This window comes from Zalophus californianus, chromosome 16 (genome assembly GCF_009762305.2).
Source record: "Zalophus californianus isolate mZalCal1 chromosome 16, mZalCal1.pri.v2, whole genome shotgun sequence".
NCBI classification, from domain to species: domain Eukaryota; kingdom Metazoa; phylum Chordata; class Mammalia; order Carnivora; family Otariidae; genus Zalophus; species Zalophus californianus.
Window position 1 is genome coordinate 37,118,318 of NC_045610.1, and position 22,975 is coordinate 37,141,292.

The 22,975-nt window shown below is 51.4% G+C and overlaps 2 protein-coding genes and 1 long non-coding RNA gene across 4 annotated transcripts; 2 read left to right on the forward strand and 1 right to left on the reverse strand.

Moving 5' to 3' along the window:
• Positions 1 to 2,212: 2,212 nt before the first annotated feature.
• On the reverse strand, positions 2,213 to 12,519 carry LOC113907831. Of its 2 annotated transcripts, none has more exons than XR_003515292.1 (4): positions 12,382 to 12,519; positions 6,066 to 6,122; positions 2,693 to 2,917; positions 2,213 to 2,489 (listed from the first exon to the last, which is right to left on the reverse strand). It is a non-coding gene; the product is annotated as an uncharacterized LOC113907831 (long non-coding RNA). The 2 variants fall into 2 exon arrangements; XR_003515293.1 differs by lacking the exon at positions 12,382 to 12,519 and adding an exon at positions 9,260 to 9,391.
• Positions 3,516 to 5,655, forward strand: HOXB3 (homeobox B3). The gene is made up of 2 exons (XM_027626627.2): positions 3,516 to 3,994; positions 4,835 to 5,655. Exons 1-2 carry the CDS (start codon positions 3,547 to 3,549, stop codon positions 5,653 to 5,655), a joined length of 1,269 nt encoding a protein of 422 aa, XP_027482428.2. The 5' UTR covers positions 3,516 to 3,546.
• Positions 9,963 to 13,308, forward strand: HOXB2 (homeobox B2). Its single transcript, XM_027567468.1, has 2 exons — positions 9,963 to 11,493; positions 12,272 to 13,308. The coding sequence occupies exons 1-2, from the start codon at positions 11,106 to 11,108 to the stop codon at positions 12,901 to 12,903; spliced, it is 1,020 nt and encodes a 339-aa protein (XP_027423269.1). The 5' UTR covers positions 9,963 to 11,105; the 3' UTR covers positions 12,904 to 13,308.
• Positions 13,309 to 22,975: the final 9,667 nt, after the last annotated feature.

The following is a 22,975-nucleotide window of genomic DNA, read 5'->3' on the forward strand; positions in this document are numbered from 1 at the left end:
GTGTGTGTGTGTGTGTGTGTGTGGTTTTTTTCCCTGTGCAAAAGCAGAGGCCATTGTTACGGAGAGTAGGGCGTACCAGTCTTGTAGGGCAACCACACTGTGGCGGCTTGGCCGAGCCGGAGCCCGGAGCTGGATTCGCAGCGAGCTGAGCCGCCCGAGCACCTTTCGGTCTTCTTCTATTTTTTTCCCCGCTCCCCCACCCCCTCCCTCCTGCGCACCCCCGCTCCCAAGCCGAGTGAATTGAAGCGGACGCCGCGCGGCTCCTTCGGCCGCTCTGCCCCTCGGGCTCCCCAGCCGGGGTGGCTATTGGGTGGGGGGGCGACGCAGCTTTAAACAGTGGTCTTTTTTTCCTTTGCCTTCAAGGAGGGGAGATTTCTCGCCTGCCGCTCGCGCTGGGGCTCGATGTGAATATATATTATGTCTGCCTGTTCTCCCCTCGTCGGTGGCTAAGGTAAGCTGGACTGAAATAGGCTATCAGTTTGTGAATGGCGGAGAGTATGTCTCAATGATTTATGGCCCATATGACTCCAATCTCGGTTCAAGAAGAGTTCACAAGCTTTAAGCTTCCTTCCACGCAGCGACTCTCCTCTCTCTCTCTCTCTCTCTCTCTCTCCCTCCCTCCCCCCTCCCTCCCTCTCTCTCTCTCTCTCTCTCTCCCTCTCTCCCTCTCTCCCTCTCCCTCTCTCCCTTCTTGCTTCTCTCCTTTTCTCCTCTCTTTTCTTTCAGCAGCCAGATCCAGGGCTGAATTTTCCCCCGGCTGCTAAGAAGAACCTAACCTTTCTCCCTTTTCCTTTCTTGTTCTTTTATTTTTCTTCCTTCCACTATTTTTTTTTATTTTAAGTCCTGGAAGGTGGCCTATCTCCTGTCTCTGGTCTTCCCCAGCTATTGTTACTCTCTCCGGCTCTTTTCAGGGGTGTGCCTGGACAGGTGGGGTTCTTGGGGTGGCTCACCGCCCTTCTCCAATGAGACCCTGGGGGGAAGCCGGGAGCCACCGTCTCCCTCCCTCCCTCTCTCCCGAGAAGCCATATGGAGCCTGGATTTTTCCAACATGGAGGCAAGGGAAATAGACATGTTTGGCTTGGTAGAGCTGCACCCACCCCCTCTTCTCCTGGATCCCTAGATCTCGGATCCCCTCAACACCTTAACCTCTTCTCACTGTCCCTCCGGCCGATCGGGGGCCTGCCAAAGTCCCGGAGCGGAGTTGCTAAGGCACCTTTTCATTCGGTTACCTCCATTGCCCAAACTTGCTGCCCTCAGCCTGGTGTGCTTGGAACCTGCCGCCGCGAGCCATTTAGGCGTTCTGGATGCTTTCTCTTCGCCTCCTTGGGCCAGCCTAGCTAGTCGCCAGCCCCCGCGGCGGCAGCGGCCGAGACGGCCCCGGAGGCGGCAGCCAGGAGCTAGCTCCGTCCACAAACCTCCCAGCCCTCTCTTGCCGCCGGCGTCTCCATTCTTTCCTGTTCCGTCTCTGGCTTCTCCGCTTCCCACACTCGCCTGGCCTCTGTCCTGCGATGGTTTGCAGGTTTATTGCAGGGGGAACGACAGGAATTTCGGCCTCAGGCGTCTAGTCAGATTATTGCTTTATCATCATCATCATCATCATCATCATCATCATCATCGTTGTAACAATCATTTAGACTAAATAAAGCCAGGGCTCAGCCAGCCAACCTCTTCCAACGTTTTTATTTCATTCTCTTCTCTATCTATTAATAACAAACTCAACTGATGCCTGTTAATTAATTCCCCCTTCATCCAGGGCTGCTCCGGAGCTAATTTTGGTTAAATCATCAGAGGCTAATGGTAATAATAATAAAGGGATTGGGTCAGCCTGGTCAGTTGAACTCCAGTTCTCCTCCCTGGAAGGACCTGCTGCTCTACAGACCCATGTGTATTTCCCAGAAACAAATTCTTCCCAGAAACCAATCGGAACTCAGGGCTACCCTGGCTCCCTTTTGAGTGTAAATCTCTGCCATTAAGAAGGGGATTTATGTGTGGGAGGGACTTCTTCACCTGCCCTCCTTTTATTTTATTTTCCTATTTTTAGTTTGCTTTGGAGTTGACCAGCTGGGCTGAATGAGATTTAAGTAGTCCAAACTCACATGTCAGAAGACAGGGTCACTCTGGAGGTTTTATGAAATGCGATGGTGAGAGATGCGGGGAGACAGGGAGGAAAAAAATGCAGTCAGAAGTTTTAGAAGAAATACACAAAATCCTATGACAGCTCGAAGCTTTATTTTTTCTGCACAGTTTTAAAAGTCTGCGTTAAAATAATGATTTTTTTTTTTACTTGGAAAACTTCAGTAAACAAGATACCCTGTTTCCAACCCAGAGAATAATATTGTTCTGATTGCTCTGTTGACTTTCTTTTTTTGCCTTGGGAAAAGGTGTTCTCATTCGGGAGGCACTTTAGCATCTCTTGGTAGAAAAGTCCAGCAGTTAGTTATCCAGTTTCTCTCTTCTTTTCTTCTTTTGGAGAAATCAAAGGAAACAGACTGTCAAGGAAAGGGGTGGAGAAAAAATTAGGTCTGATAAAAAAAATGGAGCTGGGAGAGACTTGGGCCAAATGGTCACTGCACCAATCAGTCGGGCCAGGGAAATGGAAACAATCCTGCTCCATTTGGGGGCCCCATGGGGGCTGCTAGCTGCTGGGTCCCAGACTTAGCTGAGCAGAGACTCAGACTGAAGGTGGTGGTACCTGCCTGCTGCAGGGCCATGGAGGAGGCTCGGTTCTGCTGGCTCTGGATGTTAAAAATCTTCAGGAAGTTTCTAGGTCAGGCTGTTGTTGTTTTCGTGAAGTGGGAGGGGAAAGAGAGGGCTCCTCACAGGAGAAGGTTCCCTGCTCAACTTGCTTCTTCTTCCTGTCTCTTTCAGAGATCCTGTTTTTTTTCCCTTCAGGCTAGACTCTGCTTGGGTGAGAGACCTAGAGGGACATGGAGGGAGGCAAAGACAGGAGGCCTCTCAGCTCAGAGGAGGGTGTTGGTGATGCTTTTATTTTGGAGTCTCCTAGTCCCCCCCCCCCACAGCCACCCTATCCCAGAGTTGGTGTGTGTGTGGGGGGGGGCGGAGATTGGGAGAGGGGGGTGGAAGAGGTCAGGGGCTAGCATGCAGGCGGGAGAGAGAAACTATGGCCTTTGCGGTAGTCCGATTCTATACCTAGGCAGTCCCCAAAGGAGTAGAAGTGGAAATAAAAACTGGTGGGCTTTTTCCTTAAAATTAAAATAAGAAATAAGAAAAATCCATTTCAGGTTAGGAAAGTGGCCTCAGCATCTGCTTTGAAGATGTTGGGGTGAGGGAGAAGAAAAAAAAAACCCTATTGATGTCAGTTCCCTTTTCAGCTCCTAAGATGGATTCGAGCCCCAGTCCTCTTCTCCCCCTTGTGTCTCTTCTCTCACCCCGCAGGTCAGCCGCTCCCAACGGACTCGGGAGGAGGGGGGCAGAAAGGGGAGGGGGGGTCCGGCGCCTCACGTGACCCCCGCGGGTGCCAATGTCCGGTCGTGAGGGTATCAGGCTCTTGCAAGTTGCCACCCACTGCCCGGGCCTCGCCCAGCGATGCAGAAAGCCACCTACTACGACAATGCCGCGGCAGCACTCTTCGGAGGCTATTCCTCGTACCCTGGCAGCAATGGCTTCGGCTACGACGGCCCCCCCCAACCCCCCTTTCAGGCCGCCACGCACCTGGAGGGCGACTACCAGCGCTCGGCGTGCTCGCTGCAGTCCCTGGGCAACGCCGCCCCGCATGCCAAGAGCAAGGAGCTCAACGGCAGCTGCATGAGGCCCGGCCTGGCCCCCGAGCCCCTGCCCGCCCCGCCCGGCTCACCCCCGCCCAGCGCCGCACCTACCAGTACCACCAGCAACAGCAGTAATGGGGGCGGGCCCAGCAAAAGCGGCACCCCCAAGTGCGTTCCCGGCTCCAACTCCACCCTCACCAAACAGATATTCCCCTGGATGAAAGAGTCAAGGCAAACGTCCAAGCTGAAAAACAGCTCCCCCGGCACAGGTACCGGCTCTCTGCCTTCCTCGTCGTCAGCTTTTGTCAGGGCCAGGAATGTCACTGTTATTCTAGCACCCAGCCCCTAGGCGCCCGGGCGGCCGCGCTTTGCCGGTACCCCCCACCACCTGACGACCCCTGGCCCCACCAACACCCTCTCCCGCCAGCCACCCTCCACCTGAGCTGCCGAGCGCTCCAGAAGGCCAGGTGCTTGCTCGGCCTCAGCCCTTGGCAAGGCCGCAGAGCCACGGGACGCTGCCAGCAGACGCAGAATCATCAACGATTGATTATTATTAAGTATGATTACTGTGGGTATTAATCACAATCGCTCGGGCGGCCCGGGGTCCCGGCCTCCAGGCAAAGCAGCCTCTTCGAGCCACACTTCCGCGCCCTGCCCCCGAATGTCCAGATTCCCCCAGGGGTTCTCCTTGTCTGCCCACCTGGTCCACAGGACCAGGCGGGAAGTGTGTGGGGGAGGGAGTGGGGGGAGGGTGGGGTCTTCCCAGAACCTGGAATTGGGAAATGGGGGGAGAAAGCTTGCGCGAGAAAATCCAGTTCTAAATAAATGGCCATGCGGCTCTGTCTGCGTGACATGATCAAATTTTCATAAGCTGGGGCAGCAAGAGGAGAACAGGTCTCTTAATAAATGCCACTATTATAGAGTGTCCGCTAATGCGACGGGCGTTGGGGGGGGGGGTTAGGAGGAGGCGGGGACGAGAAAGGGAGGGCGGCGGGGGCTCCGAGTCCAGGCCTGGATTTATTAAGAAACCATGCATTCAATTTCGGCGTGTTCAGTAATTATCTTTTATTTCATTTTGTCCCCTTCCCACCCCTCCCCCTCGGATCCAGCGGAAGGCTGCGGCGGCGGCGGCGGCGGCGGCGGCGGCGGCGGCGGCGGCGGCGGGGGGGACAAGAGCCCCCCGGGGTCGGCGGCGTCCAAGCGCGCGCGGACGGCGTACACGAGCGCGCAGCTGGTGGAGCTGGAGAAGGAGTTCCACTTCAACCGCTACCTGTGCCGGCCGCGCCGCGTGGAGATGGCCAACCTGCTGAACCTCAGCGAGCGGCAGATCAAGATCTGGTTCCAGAACCGGCGCATGAAGTACAAGAAGGACCAGAAGGCCAAGGGCCTGGCCTCGTCGTCCGGGGGCCCCTCCCCCGCCGGCAGCCCCCCGCAGCCCATGCAGTCCACGGCCGGCTTCATGAACGCCTTACACTCCATGACCCCCAGCTACGAGAGCCCGTCCCCGCCCGCCTTCGGCAAAGCCCACCAGAATGCCTACGCGCTGCCCTCCAGCTACCAGCCCCCTCTCAAAGGCTGCGGCGCCCCGCAGAAGTACCCCGCGACCCCGGCGCCCGATTACGAGCCTCACGTCCTTCAAGCCAACGGGGGCGCCTACGGGACGCCCACCATGCAGGGCAGCCCCGTGTACGTGGGCGGGGGCGGCTACGCGGATCCGCTGCCGCCCCCTGCCGGCCCCTCCCTCTACGGCCTCAACCACCTTTCTCACCACCCCTCGGGGAACCTGGACTACAACGGGGCGCCCCCTATGGCCCCTAACCAGCACCACGGACCCTGCGATCCCCACCCTACCTACACAGACCTCTCCTCTCACCATGCGCCTCCTCCTCAGGGTAGAATCCAAGAAGCGCCCAAATTAACACACCTGTGACGGGAGAGGGAGGGCAGAGGGGCAGGCCATGGGGTGGGTGAGAGCCAGAAGGGGCGCCCGGCCGCGGAGCCCTGGGAGGGCTGCCTGGAGGTCTGACAGAGGTAGGCCAGGAGGTGATAGGCACACTTCCTGGGAAGTCCAGGCCTGGAGCTCCTTTCCCTCCCCCAGGCCTGAGAAGTTGCTTTTTAAGGTCCTCCTGTCCTTGTTCCATCTGCCTGCCGACCAGTTGGAGAGGAATCCACAGCAGATTGTGGAGATGACATCCTCAGCCCTAGGTCTCCAACAATACCCAGTTGGAATTCTACGCTCCCCGAGTGGGGTGGAGGAAGAGGAGATAGGGAAACAAGGCAGAGAAGCACATTTAAAAAACCAGACAAGATGGCTAGGCCATCACCAACCAACCAACTTACCTTCTATCTCTGTGGGTAATTCCTCCAAATCTTGATTTTTTTCCCCTTGCAATTCTCCTTTAAAAAACAAAACAAAACAAAAAAAAGCGCATTTCAAAACCAAGGGCACAACGCACGCTCCCCTCCCACTTCCATGAAGCCTCAAGTTTCTTCCCATCTATTTGAGGTTTCTTGGGCATTCCCTTCATTTCTAGCCCCATATTTTCTGCTTTAGGACATTAATATCTCTACCCCGCCCCCATCTATTACAGTTTTCAGAGGGCTCAGGGATGGTGAGAGATCCTGAAAGTCAGAGCTGTCTATATTATAAATATATATTTTTTCTTTTATGGAAAACTGGGTGGTCAGAGCAGGCAAGGTGTCAGGACTGAAGGTTTGCCCATTCTGCTGCCTCCCATCTCAGCTCCAGGACCATCCCCCTCTCTCCACAGAAAGCAATCGGCGACACGAGGTTCTACACTTTTCTTTTCTTCTGTTGCTCTCTTGACTTAACGTGAAAACAGGGTATATTTTAACAAACTGTCTGTCCCAGGCAGGGGCTGCAGCTGGGCCTGTGCGCCTTGCTCAACCCCCTGACAGGACACTTTTGTTGCACTTAGAGTTTACATTTTAATGGATATAAAAACAACTGTGAGAGATGCCTGGGCCTGCAGGAATCCAGCATCGCTCAAAAAGTGTGTGTTCTAGTGAACATTTTCATATATATTTATTGGTTATAGCCTGTTAAAATATTTTCTTTTTTGTATTATTTATCCCCCTACATTATGTATTTATATGAGGGAAAAAAATGAAAAACTGTACTTTTTTAGTATTTACTTGTTATAAAGGACATTGTGTTTCCTGTCATGTAAAACCAGCTATTTTAGTTATTATTGTACTCTAGAAAAGAGCTGTAGATTTATGTTAAACTCGTACTTATGAGCAATTGTAATTAGTTCTAAAAGGCATGAACTCAGCTCCTATTGTCACTGTATAGTCCTGAATTTGTAGAATTAGAGTTAATTCCCTCTTGGAACTTTCTTTGTTCTTCCGTAGTTACTTTTTTCCTTACTTGAAAGGGTTGTCTGTCAAACGATTCTTGAATAAACTTTCTGTTATCCATTTTATCTTGTCGTGGGGGTCCAGTTCAGATAGCAGAGCAAGGCCGCTGCCTGCCAAATTTCCCCCAAGGAAAGAAGGATATTGAAGGCTCAGGTCCCTAACCAACCCCCCCCCCACCTTGCCGTGCCTCAGGCCTGGAACGTTCTGCCAACTTCTTTAGTTAAGATTTAAGTAACAAGTTGCGGGGCTGGGGGAGGAGGACCCTTGGGTGCTCTCTTTAGGCCTTTCTGTTTGGCTTACTTGCCTCTCACTTTTTCCCATTGGCCTTTTGTCTTCTTGCTCCTTTGGCCACAGCTTCCTGGCCACCCCTTACCCAACAACAACAACAACAACAACAACAACAACGAAATCTGGCCATTTACTGCTTCTTCCAAGCAACCTAAACTTCACAGTTCTCTTCCGGAGCTACAAAGAAGTCATCACGTGACCCGAAGCCCAACCACCATTGGGTCTAAAATGAAAACAAAGGAAAATGATTAAAAAAAAAAAATCTGAGGCCTAGACTTCTCAGGTCAAACCTTAAAACTAAAGTGAAATTAAATCACTAAATAAAACTCGGGGCGGAGGGTGAGGAGGCGCCTTTGATTTCCCCTGCCAAGGAAAGGGGAGAGGAGGGGGTTGGGAGAAGCTGTTGGATCCCAGCGTAAATAAAATGGTCCCCAGGCTAATGTGCAGCTCCGTTTCCACGATCCCTGGGAAAACTTCATTTCTTAGTCGTGGTTCCATAAAAGTTTTATCACATTGGAGCGAGGATAGAGAGGGTCTGTCAAAGATGAAATGTCACCGCCGCGTCGCTGGAGCCGATAAGAGCGAAGAGACAGGGCGGCTGAAATATGGAGCTAATTCGTTGAAAGAGGAGCGATGGCTGCGCCGAAGAGTTGCATAATTCTAATTGTAAGCGATGCGCCCGCATTGCTTAATTAGGAGCATATATTTGGTGGTAGTGATGGGGGGGCAGTGTCAGTGAGAATCGTTCCAGGCCCTCAGCCTTAAAGCGAGGGCTGATTTTCATTTTTATGTTGCATCCTGGCAGTCCAAGGTTAGTAATTACAGTCTTTATGCAACAATAAATAACAATAAAAAAGCAACCTGAATTCTACACCCCCCCCCCCCAAGTAGGATTTTAACTGGACTCGGCTCATCCAAGCAGCAAGCAATTTAGCATCGGGTCAGGCTATAATTTAAAGGCATAAGAGCGTGCAAAGTTTGATTGGGATCAAATAACGCTCAAGGGTTTTTCTTTCTTTCTGTCTTTCCCTCTTCCTCTTCCCTAAATAACATTTTCTGAATGATGTAACTAGATGAAGCGCCATGTTTGGCTCTGGGGGTGGGGTGGATTGATTATCTAGCAGGAGAGAGGCAGGCCAAGAGAAGGAATTTAGCTTGAGTTTGAAAAGCAGAGCTTTGGCTTGAAGCTGGAATTGCAAACGAAAAATAAGGGCCCACTTGGCTTGGTGTCCTCTACCCTTCTTTCTGCGAGATTCCAGGCGCTGGCTAAGCAGCCAAAGTCGTGGGGGAAATATCTGTGCTGTGAGATTCACAGCACAACAGGAGGCGGCACCCGGTGTCTCTGGGAAGGAGGGCTCTCTTGGCTGCTTTTAACACCCAACTTTTCTGCTCTTCTCTAATCTGGCCGTAAAATCTGTCAGCAGGGTTAAAGAGAGCCGTATTTCCTGCAGGGACAGCCTCGGCCCGGAGTTGGTGCCGAGAGAAGCGCTCGACCCTGCAGCCAGCTGGAAAGGTCGTGGAAAAAACTTCCCTGGCTTCTCAAGGGGGTGGCCGGAGGGAGAACCCTCTTTCAGGCCTCACTGCACAACTTCCAGACAACTTCTGCTCCGGATCCTTCTGTGCCCCTCCCCCCCACACACCTCCAAAGGGCAAAAACTGGCTTCTTTGGAGTGGGGTGGGACACAACGGTCTCTGGCCAGTTTGCGCAGTTCAGAGCCGCTCTCTCTGTTCTGAGCCCTCCGTAGCCGGCCACCCCCTGTCCCTGCAGCCCCCACCTACAAATCCCCTTTCTCCCTACTGGCTCTCCTCTGTCCTTCTCTGTCCTTTTTAAATACTCACCGCCACCCACGCGGATGAATACTCACCGCCACCCACGCGGCTGTTACATTGACAGAAAGTTTCTAGTTCCAGCTGCCGGCTGAGTTGCCATTTCTCTGCTAACCAGCCTTCTCCTCCTTGCCGGGCCCGCGGAGAGGAGGAGGGGGAGGGGAGGCCAGAGCCGTGGGAGTTCTCCAGACAAACTTTCCACCCAACTCAGCGTCCTTCCCTCTGTCCCCATTTCCCATCTGTTTCCCCGCGCTCCCAGAATCACCTTTCTCTTTTGCTATCACCCCCACCCCCCAGGCCTTTTAAAGGGATGTGGAATTTCGGCTGTTCCCTCTGCTTTCCCAAAGAGCCAAATTCTTTGATGCCATCGGAGGGAGCTGTCAGGGGGCTAAGATTGATCGCCTCATCTCCTCTCGGTCCCTCTGACCCACTTATTTAAAAATCTTCCCCCAGATCGACTTTTCATTTTCTGCTTTGAGATCTAGTTTCCCACCAATTGCTTGGGGCCTCGAGTTTTGTGTCCCCTCTCTTCAGTAAATTACAGCACTCCCTAAAGTTCAGAGTCTCTTGATCCCTTCAAAATAAATAAATAAATAAATAATCTCCCCCGGGGGCCAGAAATGGAATATCGTCTCCTTATTCATTGCTTTTACCCCCTCCATGCTCAGAGAATTCTTTCTTGCCAGGGATTATTATTATTTTTTTTTAAACTAGCACACTGGCAAAAATGGGAAGGGGAATACTCTTTGTCCTGGGAGGGAAATCCTCCCCCCCCCCACATTGACCTGAGTTTGAGAGTGCTCTCAGTTAGATCGCACTACCTCCGTTCTTGTTCCTGTCCCTGGAGACAGATGCAGATACAGACTTGAGGCTCCAATGGGAGCACATGCGCCTTAGACCCTGTCCATTGTGGGGTATCAAAGAGGAGTGAGATGAAGACTCCAGGTGAGGAAGGCAGGTGGACATAGGGGCAGGGGCACTGCTGCAAACACCAGGCAGAGGAGGAAACTGAGACCACACAGCAATGGCTGCCAGAGGCCCCAAAGGGCCCCTCACCATCTATCTCACTCCTCCGTGTCAGCCTGGGAGTGCCTGTCGATTTTCCAAGATTTATCTGTTGCTTTTGGGGGGTGGGATGGGAATGGTGGTGCTGGTGATTGTAAATCTCTTCTCTTCCTTATTGCACCTTAACACTGACCTTTCCCAAAGGATGGAAGCCTCTTTCTACTACCTCTTCCTCCCACATATAGATAGATCCTTACTCAGCTTTCTTTCTTTTCTTCTTTTTTCTTTTTTTAATGGGGGAAGGGTGGGGAAGAAAATGCTGCTGGCATTGTAAAGAACGTATTAATGTATTCTATTACAAATATTTGGAAAAGAGGAAGACTTCTCCCTTAGATTCTCTTGTTTCCCGGCTTTCGGAACCTCCCATCCTCTGAAGGGGATGAGAGAAAGTTTCCTCCAGCTTTTCTGGAGAAAGGGAGGCTTTGGGGAGTGGGAGTGTAGGACTTGGGGCTCACAGTGTCCAGGTCGTGGTCCTCTAGAGTTTTTGAATCAATTAAAGCAAATAATGCTTTCTGTTTTCCACCAGGCCCAGACAAGCGATTGGCCGAGGCCAGTCCCGTGACCATGAATTCCCTGCAATTTCGCCGGAGTCCTGGGTTTAATAGAGAGAGTCCCCATACGCCTGTATTTATCAGCAATATACAATTATAAAGGCCCAAAATTAAAAAAAAAGAGAGAGAGAGAGAGAGAAAGAGGGAAATCTCCCCCTCCCAAAATCGCTCCATCACATAAACCTGGGGGGGGCAGGAGGGGGGGTCCCTTCCGATCCTCCCTCCTGACGCCCCCCCCAGCAGGCCCCCTCCCCCACCATTGAAAGCCATGAATTTTGAATTTGAGAGGGAGATTGGGTTTATAAACAGCCAGCCATCGCTCGCCGAGTGTCTGACTTCCTTCCCCGCTGTCTTGGAGACATTTCAAACTTCATCAATCAAGGAGTCGACATTAATTCCTCCTCCTCCTCCTTTCGAGCAAACCTTCCCCAGCCTCCAGCCCGGCGCCTCCACCCTTCAGAGACCCGGGAGCCAAAAGCGAGCCGAAGATGGGCCCGCTCTGCCGCCGCTGCCGCCGCCGCTCCCCGCCGCCCCCTTGGTCCCCGAGTTCCCCTGGATGAAAGAGAAGAAATCCGCCAAGAAACCCAGCCAATCCGCCTCGTCTCCCCCGGCCGCCTCCTCCTCCGTTTCGGCCTCCGGGGTCGGATCGCCAGCAGGTCGGTTAGCGGGGTAGGGGTGGGGTGAGGGGCAGCTAGAAGAGAGGGGGAGAAAGAGCGATGGGGGAGGTAGAAAGGGTGTCGAGTCTGTTGGGGATCTTTGCCCCGTCGATTCCAGGGGTGAGGGAGCGGAATACGCTGCTGGGATTCAGGCCTGGCCGCTGCCAGCATTTTTTTTTTTTTTTCCCACTATAGCAGATTTTTGGAACCTGGTTGGGGAAGAGCGTTTTCTCTGCTAGAAGAAAAGGATTTGATTTAGGTTTTCACTTCTGTCTGTGTGGAGGAATTAAAGTGGTGTTGCTGGGTTGTTGAATCTGAAGGCAAGAAAAGATTCGGCCCCATCTCCCCCCTCCCCCAGCTCTAAAAGAGGGGGATTTGAAAGCAAGGGAGGAAAGGAGGTGAGGAATAGTCTTTTCTTAATGAACCCTCTCTCTGGGTTGAGCTCGAAAGTGCCGAATTGAGGGGTCTACTCCAAGGACTCAGGAGGGAGGCTCTGAGGTTCTGGGGGCAAAAGGGAGCCGCTCCCTACCCCCTGCGTGGCCCGTGGGTGGCTCTCTGAATGCTCTGCCCTGACCCGGGCCGGGGCTGCCGGCAAGAGGGGGACAGGAAAGAACGGAAAAGCGGTGGGAGCGAACGGCTTCGGTAGGCGGGAAGGAGGCGGGGGGGGGGGGGCTACTGCTGATACTGTTTTTGGCGGATGGGGTGGTCTTCACTGAAGCTGAATGAGCTTGGGCCAGGGACACGGCCCGCTCTGACGCCCAGCCCGCTTTCCCTGCAGATGGCCCGGGACTGCCGGAGACCGCGGGCAGCGGGGCGCGCAGGCTGCGCACAGCTTACACCAACACGCAACTGCTGGAGCTGGAGAAGGAATTCCACTTTAACAAGTACCTGTGCCGGCCGCGCCGCGTCGAGATCGCGGCCTTGCTGGACCTCACCGAGAGGCAGGTCAAAGTGTGGTTCCAGAATCGACGCATGAAGCACAAGCGGCAGACGCAGCACCGAGAGCCGCCCGACGGAGAGCCCGCCTGCCCAGGCGCCCTGGAGGACACCGGCGAGCCCGCCGAAGAGCCCGTGGCCAGCCCTGGCCGCCCCTCCGATTCGCGGGCGGCGCGGGAAGGCTGCTCTCACCCGCCCGAGGTCGCGCCGGCCCCCCCGGGCGCCCAGGGCCCCCAACCTGTGACCGCTCACGGAGGGGGCGGGGAGCCGTTGCCGGAAGATGCCTTCCCGGAGCGGCAGGATTCGCCTTTCCTGCCCGACCTCAACTTCTTCCCGGCCGACTCCTGTCTCCAGCTGTCCGGAGGCCTCTCCCCGAGCCTGCAGGGCTCGCTCGACAGCCCGGTTCCCTTTTCCGAGGAGGGGCTGGACTTCTTCACCAGCACCCTCTGTACCATCGACCTGCAGTTCCCCTAACCTGTCTCCTCGTCCCGGCCCCTTCGACCCCGTCGTCCCCTCCGCCGACTGCGGGAAAAGCCGAGGACCCCCTCCCCCAAGTCGTTTAGATTTCTTTCTGTATTTTGCTAAAATTCAGGTATTACGGAGTTAGCGTTTAATCCATTTCCTTTCTTTTCTCTCTAAAATACTGGGCACTCGAGCATCTTTAAAAAAAAAAATCACACAGGAAAATTCCGTTTGGTAGAGTCCTTCCAGTGAAATCTCAGGAATAATTAAACTCTAGGGGGGGCTTTCTTAAAAAAGAACTAGAGGAACTTGTTTTCCTCTCTCTTTTTTTTTTAAGTTTTAGACCGTAGATTATTTATTAAAACTCTTTAATAATAGGAAAAGGGGAAAGTATTTATTGTACATTATTTTCATAGATTAAATAAATGTCTTTATAATACGAAAATGAGTGTTTGTGTTGGGACCCAGCCCCTTTCCCTGCAGCCCCCGTAGGCCGGCCGTCACTCCCTGGGGACCCGCGCGCGGCTTGCCCGACCCTGGGACGCTAAGTCCGGGTGGTACAAAAGTAACCCTATTTGGCCACCGCTTCTCGGCCCGCAGCTCGGGAGGAGTCGGGGGGTTTGCTGGAAGCTCTGTCACCTCGACACCCTCTAACGGACGGACGGACGGCCTTTGGCCCTGCGCCGGCGTTTCCCGGCCTTCGCTTAGAAATAAGGGTGGGCGGGTGACGGGAGAAGGTACCGACGAGGGTGCCAGGAGAGGCCTCGGGGGCCAGGCTGCGGGGTCGTGGGAAGGGGCGCAGAGGTTTAGCCGAATTTGGAGGGGTCCTCGGGTTTCCCAGGTTTCTCCCTTCAGTGCCCCAAGCGGGGTCGAAAGGCTTTTTCCGGGACGCAGGAAGCCTGAGGACGGCGAGACCTGGGGACGTGGGCCGGCGCCAAGGCGTCGAGCGGGGGTCGCGGGTTTTCTCGGGAAGCAGGTTCCAAGTGGGCGCGAAAGGAGGCCGGGTGAGGCGTGCAGCGGGGCCGGGCACCAGGGCAGCCACTGCAGGGCTTCGCGGTCGGGAGAGCGGCCGAGGAGCTGCGGAGCGGCAAGCCGGGGGAGGCCCGGGCTGCGTCGGGAGGCGCTTGGCCTACGGGGGCGGGGAGGAAGAGCGAGGAGAGAGGGAGGGCGCCAGGGAAGCAAGGAAGATGCTCAAAATGGCGCTGGGGCCGGGCTGCAGGGAGGGCGAGGGAAGAGCCGGTGGCCGCCATGACAGCCGCTTCGGGATGCTCGGTCCCCGCGCCCGCCGTCTCCTTTCCGGATCTTGCAGACGCCACGGAAGAAAGGGAGCCCGGGAGCCTCCTTTTCGTTTTTGTTTTATTTAAACAAATGCAGCCGAGGGAGGCCGAGGACGCGAGGTGGACGTGGAGGCCGCGCAGGGCGGGCAGGGCTGGGGCTGAGCGGCGGGCGTGCAGGCCCGGGTCGGCCTCGCGGGGGTCTGACTTTGGGTCCTTCGTGGGGATCTGAAGGCCGGCCAGAGCTCTCTCCAAATGCAGGCCTACCTGTCCTACCAACAACTTCATCTGCCACCTCACCGCTGTCTGCGATCCCCCACTGCACCCGGCCCCGGCTCCTTGCAAACCCGGCAAAGCGGGAAGCCGAGGATCGATCTCCCCCATCTGCCTCCTGGTTTGTTCCGGGGAACGCGGAGATTTAAAGGGCCCTGGAAAGCCATCCATCCTCCTTAGGTTTACTTAATATTTCTCTGGCTCAGAAACAGACACCGCAGGGTTACCTCCCCAGCAGATGCTGCCATTCTCCGAAAGCAGTTTATTTCCTGGGCCTCCCAGACTGTCCCCTGGACCAGCAGGACGGACGGGAACTTGGAGTACCAGGCACTGGGAGGCCACAACTGTCAAGAAAAGCCGGGAGCCAACATAGGTCATGACATATAGGACTAGAGAGGCTCTCCCATATTTTTTTAACTGGTCCCTCAGTGTGGGAAGTGCACACATCTTATTCAGCCGGAATTTAATCCCTTAAACTGTCTTAATATAGAATTCATCTCCTGCATTAAATAATCTTATGTCATGTTAAGTTGCACTTATTTCTTCATAAATAAATTAATATAGAACAATTAGATGTGTTATTATAATAATATCATGTATCTTCTAGTTTATTTTCCCTCATAAAATATATAGGTATGAAATACATTCAATATATTAAAGTAATAATACACAGCTTATTGGCTTGTGTATTTATTTTCCCCATAAATAAGCGAATATACAATATATTAAAACCACACTATACATCTCATTGGGCTGTGTGTTTATTTCTCCATAAAATATGCCCGCAGGCAGTGCTTAACATCTTAAAAATCACAGCACTTAGCCATCTCTACACCAACAAAATGAAAGACATTTCAGCTGGGGCTTTGATTTCTATGGACAGCCAAACCAGATAATTTGGTCTAATTAAAAATGCTCTTTCAGCTATAGCAGGTTGTTACAAAGATCAAGAATACCAGAAGGATCTTGCTAATTGCCCACCTTCCAGCTTTCTTTGGTCAAAAGGAGAGCACCCTTCATCAATGCCAAAAATACAGGATCTGCTCTGCTGGAGAGAATTCAAATCCTGGGATCATGGCTTGGTCTGCAACACTCTGGGGCCTCTGAGGCTTCAGTTCTCTGAGAGCCTTGCTGCTCCATGGACCAGCAGCATCAGCACCACCTGGGAGCTAGTTAGAAATGCAGAGTCTTAGGCCCCACTTCAGGTCTACTGGATCAAAACCTCAATTTAGCAGATCCCCAAGTAATTTATATGCACATTAAAGTTTGAGCAGCACTACTAGATCATAGTGCCACCTTGCTTCCTGCCTTCCTCCCATGCTTAAGAATTTTTGACCTGCTTAACCTGGCTGCTCCCTCCCCAACTCAAACTAGTGGCCCAAAGGACAGGGAATCTCAGCTCCTGCCTGAGGCTGCATCAGTCCTGATTCCTCCCTGCCCAAGTGAGTGGAGGGCCAGGAGGGTCCAGCCAAAGGCTCATTCTACGTGTTCAGATCTAGGCACTTTGTGTATCCTGAGGGTGGGAAGCAATGAATCTAGGGAATCAGGAGCATTTCCAGCATTTCTCTTGGTTGATTCTTAGAGAGGAGTTGGAACTCTTCAATGCGCAACGCAGGAACCGTTCCGTCTCTCCTTTTCCATATTCACAAAACTCACCATCTCTGATGCCACCACTGCAGAACAAAGAGACAATGCATTTCCAGAAGGAAAGGACTCCTGTTTTCAAGCTCCCCACCGAATTTCAAAATCAAAGGAATGCCTGGCAATTTGGTTTTCATAAAGGACTGGTACTGGGGATGCCTGTGTTCCAAATCAGCTCCTTTCCTTGTTTCATCTCTGGGGCCATCCTCTTTAGCCTGAGTTTTCCCAGCTGGCTTAGGAGAAAGAAGGAGAGGAGGAAGGGGTTCCCAGATAAGGCAGCACACCCACCCCCGCCCCGCCCCGCCCTGCCCCGCCCCACACGATGGCAAGCTGATAGTGATACCAGGCAGCTGCACGCACTTACCCCATTCTGATTGGGGCGGGGCTCCTCTTGGGTCAGGACCGAGGGTGAGTGGTCTGTAGCACGGACTGGTTATAAATGGGCTGTGGTTGGAGTGGGAAGGTTTCAGTGCCGTCCTGAAAGCTGCTGGTCAGTCCGCCTTGCTCTTGGTGCGTCATCTTTTAAGAAGAATGGCTCGTTAATATTATGGTGAAAGCAAAGGACCATTAGATTGAGAAATTATTTGCCATCATGATAACCCTGAGTCATTAAAAAAAAAAAATTTAACTCATGACGGGGCAAGTCCCTTCCCCTTTCCAGACCTCAGTTTCTCCATCTGTAAAACAGATGGAAAGACTAATGTCTCTAATATCTTCTGCATCAATATATGCCCAAAGTATATTTGTTAGTCTTCACAAATAATGTTCTAAATATTTACTGTAGCTGGTGTCACGTGCTTTTAAATGGAGGTGGTGGTTTTTGATGTTTGACAACAACCCACCTCCGAAGTGTCTGGTAGAGCCATTTTAACACATTTTAATTTGTATCTTTATACCAACATTTATGCCCCCAATCATTATTTAAACTAGTAGGGAAAGAAATCTTTTTCAACAAATAGGTCATCGGGTGTAGTGTTACGTGCCAGGTGTTCAGTAGATATGAGTATTCAGGAGTGTCCTAACCAAGTTTTCCTGTGACTTCCGTCTTTTGTCGCCTTCCCTAACATTTGGTCATGTTTCCTCTTGTGTCAAAAACAGCAGGATGGGGCACCCGGGTGGCTCAGTCAGTTGGGCGTCCGCCTTCGGCTCAGGTCATGATCCTGGGGTCCAGATATCCGGCCCCGCTTCGGGCTCCCTGCTCCGCAAGAAGCCTGCTTCTCCCTCTCCCTCTGCCCACTGCTCTGCCTCTGCCTACTTGTGCTCGCTCCGTCTCTGTCAAATAAATAAATAAAATCTTAAAAAAAAGACAGTAGGACATTTTATACAAAAAGAGCCACCAAGCTGCTTTGACACAGTGTACTAGACCTTAAAAGTCCCGTTAAGTCAGGTTTTGTCTGGTTCCTCCGGCATCAAAGCGTAGGTACAAATTCTGGGGCCCCCTAAACAGCCCCGATGAATTCCCCTGCCCACCTTTCCCCTAAGTTTCTGACAAGCATTCCGTGACCCTCCTGTACATATTCTTGAAAGTGCACTCGTCAAATACATGTCCTCAGTTTGCAGAGAGTGGCCTCTAGCCCCCATGTCATCCCCTCCACCTGCTGTGGCTGGTGTGGCCCAAATCCTCCCTTGACCTCTCCAGCTCAGCTCTGCCCTCCTGTCTCCACCCATCCCCCTCGTCACACTCAGCTGGGAGGCAGATATTTAGTGTCCGAAGGAGATCTCACAAACTGCTTCCTCTTGAGAAGAGAGTCACCAGTAAAAGAGCCCTCCTAAAACCTTCTCTAACTCCCAAACACCACAGAAAAATCGCAGTCTGGACAGTCACCTAGATAAAAAGTCATCTCCATCATTGTTCTATAAAGTTTCCAAAGTGGGTATTTTGGCCACAACTAACACAACTAACAATTGGAGAAACCCAATTGAGTAGAAAATTATTTCAACTCTTCATGTCACTCTAACCTTTCCTTTTAGAAAGATTCCAACTCTCTGACTTACCTTTCAGTCCAGATGAAATCTATCTAGAACACAGAAGTCAGGTTCACCCAGAAAGGGCAGTTTCTAAGCTAAGTTCCTCAAGGAATGAGAGGCAACATCCTCCCTAGAAAACTTTTTCCAAATATTTGGAAGATCAGGAAGTTCTTGCTAATATCTAACCTCACCCTTCTGCTATAATTTTAATCATTTGGGTTCTTTATAGATTATATGATATTAGGCTTTAGTTCCCAAAGAACTCTGTAGTTTAGAAGAAAATCCTTTGCCTAAACAGAGACAAACTTCTCAATTCTCAATGAAATTTGCATATGACAAAACACATATTGTATAATATATGGTGGTATGTTACATGAAAATATAGCACATATGCTATTTTCCTATCACATATTTCCATATTTTATTTATTTTATTCTTAAAGATTTTATTCATTTATTCATGAGAGACAGAGAGAGAGAGGCAGAGACAGAGGGTGAAGCAGGCTCCCCAAGGAGTAGGGAGCCTAATGCGGGACTCAATCCCAGGATCCCGGGATCATGACCTGAGCCTAAGGCAGACGCTTAACCATCTGAGCCACCCAGGTGCCCACATATTTCCGTACTTTAATATGCTAGTTATATTAAAAAACAGAAGACTGACTCATACTGTTTCAGAATGTGCAAGTAATGGTTTATATCAGACATTTACAGAGTTCTCTATTGTTCATATTTTCTTGTTTGCTTTAATCCTACTAACAATGCAGTGAAGTAAGTAGAATTAAACCCATTCTTCTTCTATGAGGCTGAGACTCAGAAAGACCAGGAAACTTATTCAGAGTCATAATGCTAAGAAATGGCCAAGCAAGGATTTGAACCCAAGTCTCCTGGCCCCCAAGCTAGTAGTCTTCCCCTTATGATATGTACTGCCCATAGTCTGTGGTTCTCAACCAGATTTGTGACAGTTTAATCAGCCTGTATTAAAAGAAACACCACTGAATTCAGATTCCATCCTCTCCTCAAATAGCCATCTCTTATAGAGAAAAAATTAGAACTCTGAATGCCCTCTTAATTCTTACGTTCCAAACTTTGATCTTGGGCTTGGCCTTGGGCCTCAAGAATTGGGCTGGGAAGAACAGGCAGAGAGACACTTGAGGACTTTATGAAGGAACGGTGCAGATTACTCCTGCTACCCCCTCCCCCTCCGCAGCAAAAGCAGCTTCCTGCACAAAAAAAGGCCAGAATCAGGTGTAAACTTCTAACACATCCCCATTCTCAGTGTGATAAGGACTAGCACCTCTCAAAGATCATTTGGGTTCTAAACACGCCTATGGTGTCTTTGCTCTCCTGCGTGTCTAAATAGATTATATGAAAGAGGAAATCAATCAACTTTATTTCACTTTGGCGTTGGGTGCACCCAGGCCTTCTCTGGTGAACTTAATTTGGCCGTCCAGAAAATGCTGTAGCCCAGAGGTTACTCCAGCTGTGGATTACTTCTGTATGTTTCTTTGTTTGTTTTGTACTCAGCTGTGGATTTAGCAAGGAATCCAGGCTTTGGAGACTTTCTACTCAGGCCAGAGGCTGGTGAAGTTTCTTTTAAGGAGGTAGCGACTTGGGGATGTAGAGAGCCAAGTTACTTTTTTTCCCCACCAGTCATTTCTGCTGGAGCTGGGGGATCCAACAGGAATTTGGGGACATTTTAATCTTTCTGCTACACAAGGGAAGGGAGCAAGACACAGGGATGCATTAGGGATTATAGTGAATTTGGAGAGCTGAGGCCAAAGCTATCCCTGTAATCAATAGTATCACTTAAAACACTTTCCCCCCATCCCTTTGCACGAACGCTTGGGTGGCTCAGTCGGTTAAGCATCTAACTTTTGATACCTGCTCAGGTCATGGTCTCAGGGTTGTGAGATTGAGCCCTGAGTCGGGCTCCTCACTGGTAGTAGAACCTGCTTAAGATTCTCTCACTTCCTCTCCTTTGGCCCTCCCCCCCTTTAAAAACAAACAAGCAAACTGGTTTGGAATTCACTTCATTTAGACCTCAAATTGTTGCCTTAATTGGAAAAGCAAGGGATGAGATGAGTGGCTTCTTTCTGGGTTGAGGCAAACGTAGAGAGTGAAGAAGTCTCAAGTCTCTCAGAGGCTGGGCCACCAGGTCAGATACAGGCCTCAATCAGATTTGGGGTTTGAAGAGAAATCCTAACTCTAAATAAACCCTTCTTCTCCAAAGGCCTCCATGGAGAATATCTTTTTTTTTTAAATTTTTTATTGTTACGTTAATCACCATATATTACATCATTTGTTTTGGTGTAGTGTTCCATGATTCATTGTTTGTGCATAACACCCAGTGCTCCACGCAGAATGTGCCCTCTTTAATACCCATCCCCAGGCGAACCCACCCCCCTACCCTCCGCCCCTCTAGAAACTTCAGTTTGTTTTTCAGAGTCCATCATCTCTTCCATGGAGAATATCTTAAAGTGAGAGGAAAAAGTTAGGAACATCTACAAACCCCAAAAAGGGAACTAGAAAGAAATATGCTTGTTCTCACCTCCACACTCCTTTTCTCTTCAACCCTCTGCAGGCCACCCCTGCCCCCATCTCAGCTCTCCTTTCCTTTGTCTGCCCTCATCCTTTGGCAGAGAACATTCTCTTACCCTCCCTCGTTGTATCTCCCTTAAAGGAGTTACCAGCTGGCTCCCTCCCCCCCAACTTGTTCTGGTCTGAAGCAGGGTCCAAAGCAGAGTACACATGGGGAGGGACAGGGGCAAGGGGCCCGTAAAAAGCTTTGAGCTCCTTCATAGTTGGGGGCCTAGGCTGGGCTCGCAGTTATTAAGAGAAGAGAAAGGCTGTGTGACTCTGGTGATAAAGATAGAAAGCCAGAGAAGTGACTATAAAGGACAGGCAAAATGATGGGAAATGGGAAACAGAAATACGGGGAGACACACAGAGAGACAGAGAGATAGAGAGGGAGCGCTTTGGGGTTCTTTGTAAAGGAGGAGTACTCACCCTGCCCCTTTAGGGGTGGGGAAAGCTGAGCAGCTTCCAGAGTCTTCTCTCGCACCAGTCCCACCTGCTTGCTTCCCTTCCTCTCCTGAGTTCTGTTGTTTACAGAGATCCCTCCCTGAACTCTTGCCCTCCCGGACTTGCCCTAGCCCCAGCCCCAGGCCTCCGCTCAGGCAGACACCCTGACAGGTTACAAATGAGCGTGGGTGTTGGATTGCGCCAAGCTCTTGTGCTCAGAGTCTGGAGGGGGAGAATCAAAGGGCTCTACCTAAGGGTTTCTCTTCCAGTCCCGTCCAGGTCTAAAAGAGAGAGAAGGAGGCGCTTCCTGTTCTCCTCCCCTCCTCCAAACCTAACCCAACAGACACACAGGACAGAGAGGGGTGAGGCTCCACTCCTGAGCCTCCGCTTCTCTCATTCTCCAGGCAAACTCCCTTAACTTATTCTAGAAAGTTCATTGAAAATTTGACTAATCTTTAAGACATGACTGGTATTGAATTTATGATTTTGAGGCTTGGGATTTTTGGGGGGGAGAGTAGGGGAAAGAGATGGAAGTTGGTGAGGGAGTGAGGGGAAGGAGGCAACCAGGGGAATACAGGAGCTCCACTAGTTTTATTTATTTTTTTATTTAAAAATTTTTATTTAGATTCAATTTAGTTAATATGTAGTGTATTATTAGTTTCAGGGGTAGAATTTAGCGATTCATCAGTTGCATATAACACTCAGTGCTCATCACATCCAGTGCCCTCCTCAATGCCCATCACCCAGTTACCCCATCCCCCCGCCCTCCTCCCCACCAGCAACCCTAGAGTTAGCTCCACTAGTTTTAAACACTTGAGAAAGAGAAGAAAAGTTCCCTCTTCTTCCCCTGTGAACATCACCTAGCTCTGTGCCCATTGTGGCTCTCTGGAGAGATACAAGGAGTTATTTGAGTCTGAGTGAGCGAGCCAGCTAGAGCTATGGATGGCGAGAGACAGGATAAATACATCTAGAGAGATGGGGTAGGGAAGGAATATAAATATGGAGAGAGATGGACGAATGGAGAGATGGATTGAGACAGAGAATATAAAGTGAGGCTGAGGGAGAGAAATGGACGTGTGAATGAGGAGAGAGCGTTTCTGTGGCGAGGTGGAGAGAGAAATGGGGCGTTTCTCATCCTCCTCTCCACAGTTCTGTCGTCCCGCCTTGCTCACTGAAATGAGTTTCCCACCTCTCCGTTAATGAATTCTTCCTCTAGATTCTAGACCCTGCCCCACCCTTGGGCGTTTTGCACCCTCTTCCTTCACAGTTATCCATTTGGCCCAAGATAACATACCTTCCCCTGCTGTCCTAGCCCATCACCCCAAGATAAATTGGGAGAAAGAGACCAGGGGTGGGAGTTTTGGGCAAAGTAAGGAGTTGGATTCCCTCTTAGTCTACAGCCTTGGGGTGGAGGGAAGCTCCTCTGGGGGTGGGAAGAGTGAGGGGCAGCTGGGTTGAATTTGTCCAAATCTAATAACCCAGGAGCCTATTGAAGGCCTTGGGGGTTGGGAGGGGAAGAAAGTCTTGAATATTCCTCTAACTTTTACCCCCTCTCCCTCTGGTCCCTTCTTTCCAAAAGTCTTTGAAGAAAGATGTTTTTGACGCTTCCACGTCGCTCTCAGATGGATGGGCTGTGGGTGATTGAAGTGTCTTTGTCATGCTAATGCTTGGGGGGTGATGGATGGGCGCTGGGGCTGCCAAACTCTGGCCCGCTGCGCCCATTGGCCTGGGAGAGATCACATGCGCCCTTCCACCCCCACTCCCTACCCCCTTCCTGGGGGAGCCCTGGCCCAAGCTAGCTGGGCCGGGCCATGGATGCAAGCTTCAGCGCTGTGACATACTGCCGAAAGGTTGTAGGGCAAGAGGGTGTCTCCCCCAAACGGGCCGACCCTCCTGCGGCCTCCACGC

Excerpts from the sequence above, each read along its gene's own strand:
- HOXB3 (XM_027626627.2), top strand. The coding sequence starts at position 3,547 with ATGCAGAAAGCCACCTACTACGACAATGCCGCGGCAGCACTCTTCGGA. Across the intron at positions 3,995-4,834 it reads AAACAGCTCCCCCGGCACAG|CGGAAGGCTGCGGCGGCGGC; the intron begins GTACCGGCTCTC and ends CCTCGGATCCAG.
- HOXB2 (XM_027567468.1), top strand. The coding sequence starts at position 11,106 with ATGAATTTTGAATTTGAGAGGGAGATTGGGTTTATAAACAGCCAGCCA. Across the intron at positions 11,494-12,271 it reads CGGGGTCGGATCGCCAGCAG|ATGGCCCGGGACTGCCGGAG; the intron begins GTCGGTTAGCGG and ends CTTTCCCTGCAG.